At 39.0% G+C, this 2,759-nt stretch overlaps 1 protein-coding gene across 1 annotated transcript; it reads right to left on the bottom strand.

The window, feature by feature from the left end:
* Positions 1–1,381: 1,381 nt before the first annotated feature.
* On the bottom strand, positions 1,382–2,551 carry LOC145584479 (uncharacterized). Its single transcript, XM_081641315.1, has 2 exons — positions 2,098–2,551; positions 1,382–2,019 (listed from the first exon to the last, which is right to left on the bottom strand). The coding sequence occupies exons 1-2, from the start codon at positions 2,549–2,551 to the stop codon at positions 1,382–1,384; spliced, it is 1,092 nt and encodes a 363-aa protein (XP_081497441.1).
* Between the last annotated feature and the right edge of the window lie 208 nt (positions 2,552–2,759).

The raw sequence follows: 2,759 nt of genomic DNA, 5'->3' as shown, positions 1-2,759 counted from the left end.
ATTAGAGTAGTTTAGAGAGAGAAAGTGAGGGTTTCACCATTGTTGAGCTTGGATTTTGAAGAAGAAGATTGATCATCTTGTTTGTAGACTTTCATCTTCAATCAATGAGAATCTCTAACTCTCTCTCCTCTATTTTTATTGTTTTATTTTGATTATTGTTTTTGTTGTTGGTATTGCTTGTTAATCATGTTGATTCTTGATTATTTGTTGATTAATCTTGTTGTTATCATGATTAGTGAGTAATTTCCCCATTAAGGGGATGGTTGTGGTGTAGTTGGATCTTGAGAATGTTCAAGGGTTTGGAATTGATTTATTGTGATTAAAGTCTTTATATGCTTGATGTTCTTCAATCTACTTGCAAAATGCATGTTGTTAGTTGATTGGGATTGAATCTTTGCTAACATGAAACGGAAGTTGACTTAGCTAAGTTCATTTATATCGATTGTTATTTGATAGTACCTCCTAGTATATGGTTCTAATGTGGAAACATAGAGGCTATGTTAGGAGAAGCTGATTAGCCCCGGAAGGCGGTTAGATTGGACCTTACTTCGATATTCGAGCATGTTTAGTTCATAATTAATTCAACTCCTATGCCTTTGTTTATGTTCAAGTGAATGCTACTCCTAGACCATTTCCCTTAATGTTTTATTTCTTGTTTTAGCACATTTAGACTTTAGTTATTTTTCTCCTATTCCGGACTAGCTTAATTGTCGATAACATTTGGTGGTGTTTATCCGTTCTCTGTGGTTCGACCCCTATGCTTGCCTTATACTCGTATTAGGTTTGTTTAGGTTGTATAAATTGTATTTGATCTAGGTGTAGTCGTTTGACGACGCGATTATTCCCTTGTCAATCGTCACTCCTAATGTTGAGGATGATCACGGTCTTCCTGAGAGGACCAACGTTGATTATGTAAGTTTTTTGTTAGTTTTTTTTTCCCTATAATTACTATTAATACAATTATAATTGTTTGTGCAGTGGATAGGACGATTCATGGTTACAACACAGCGATCACTTAGTGAGTACCCTACGCTATCGAGAGACAACAGAGCAATGTTGGAGCAAGTGGTTGATGATTGGAATGCAATAAATGGACTTGGAGATTAGTTGTCATATGTATTTTAGCTTGGACTTTGTTGTTTTATCTATGTTTTGGATGTTGACTATGTTTTGGATGTTGTTAGTGGACATTTAAGTTTTACACATTTGTTGGAAATTATCAAGTTGACATTTATGTATGAGTTTTTTATTTTCTAATTATGTAGTACTTGCTTAATATATTTTGAAAAGAATTGCTTAAAATAAATTAAAAAAATAACCATGTTTATTAATAAAGTTATAAGAAAGTTTAATCAAAATCCACAAAAATACTCAACAGTACTTAAGAGTTGATTAATGTCTGCCACAGTTGAAGCCTTCTCTCGTACCTTGTCTCCCACCCATCTACACTTGCCTGACGAGCGTTAAACCACATTGGTGAAATTGGAGGTAGTGGGTGGTCACGATCCATATGCAACCGAATGAAATGCGATCCACCAACAGTTCCAATCACAAACTCACCAGAAGGCCTATCTAAGCGTCCACGATTGTTCAACGGTAAAATAGTAGTAGATGGATAGTAGCATGACGGTCTATTTCCTACTCCATAACAAATCACCACCACATTCCATATTGTGGCAATAGCAAAAAAATCCTGTTGTGCTACCATCCAGTGCTCCTCTCCACACGCATCACCGTCCCATCTGATCCGGTCTACCTCCCTTTGCAGTCCTGAACCAACCCCTTGGCCCCATATGTCGTAGTAAATCATGCTATACAGCCAAGGGTGAGAACCAACCTCATTTGCCATTTGATGTCGAACCAATCGCCACTCCTCCTGATTTCCGTACAATAAATCTGCTATGCAACGAAATCCGCAGTTCCCATCTCCAATAACGTCCTTAACACCTACGACATAAGGCCAAATGATGTTGGGAGTAGTGTAGCTGTATCTGCATTGTCGCATGTCGAACCCGATACCTACAAAATCAAAAACATAATATGACATATAGTTAAATTAAAATATATGATGTATAAAAATATTATTTAAATCGATACCTGTATCAAATGGGGGTGGCATACTTCTAGATCGATTCTCTCTCCCACTACGTTGAACATGCTCGAAAAACGAAGGATCCCGCCTATTACGATTCTCGGGTGGTCGTCCCCTTACACGGGGGTTGACTCTAGGCTCCTGAAGGTCATCGTAGTTAGGATCCATCTCACCCTCAATAACTCGTGACACGTGCCTAAGCATCACAGGATCGCTGGCAATAACCTGATCAACAAGGTTGCGGAAATGAGCTCGATCCTCATCATTTTCATCAACTATATTAGGAATGTCGACACCATCTCCAATGACAAGGGTCCTCCAATATGGATGGATGTCCTTCGAATACAACCCCTTCCCTGCAGCAATCGAGTCGTATATTTGGCATGCACAAGGTAAGCCGTGGGTAGTACGTAGAGCACACCCACAGCGTCCATGGATATCCGTACTCAACCCTCGCATCCTGTTCGTCTCACCGAGAAGAATAGATAGACAATAATGGGATACCTTTCCATTCAACTAATGCAAAGGCTTATGCTTGTACTTCTGACCATGACTTGTTCTACATGCCTCCAATCCATTACGAATGGCTATGATCTTGCTCTCAATCGAGCAGTGCACCTGAGCCCAAACCGTGTCTAAAGAACCTGTTGAACTGTCAATCCAACAC

The sequence above is a fragment of the Chenopodium album genome, chromosome 16 (assembly GCF_948465745.1).
Source record: "Chenopodium album chromosome 16, dcCheAlbu1.1, whole genome shotgun sequence".
In the NCBI taxonomy this organism is placed as follows: domain Eukaryota; kingdom Viridiplantae; phylum Streptophyta; class Magnoliopsida; order Caryophyllales; family Amaranthaceae; genus Chenopodium; species Chenopodium album.
This window is presented reverse-complemented; position numbering and strand designations above follow the sequence as displayed.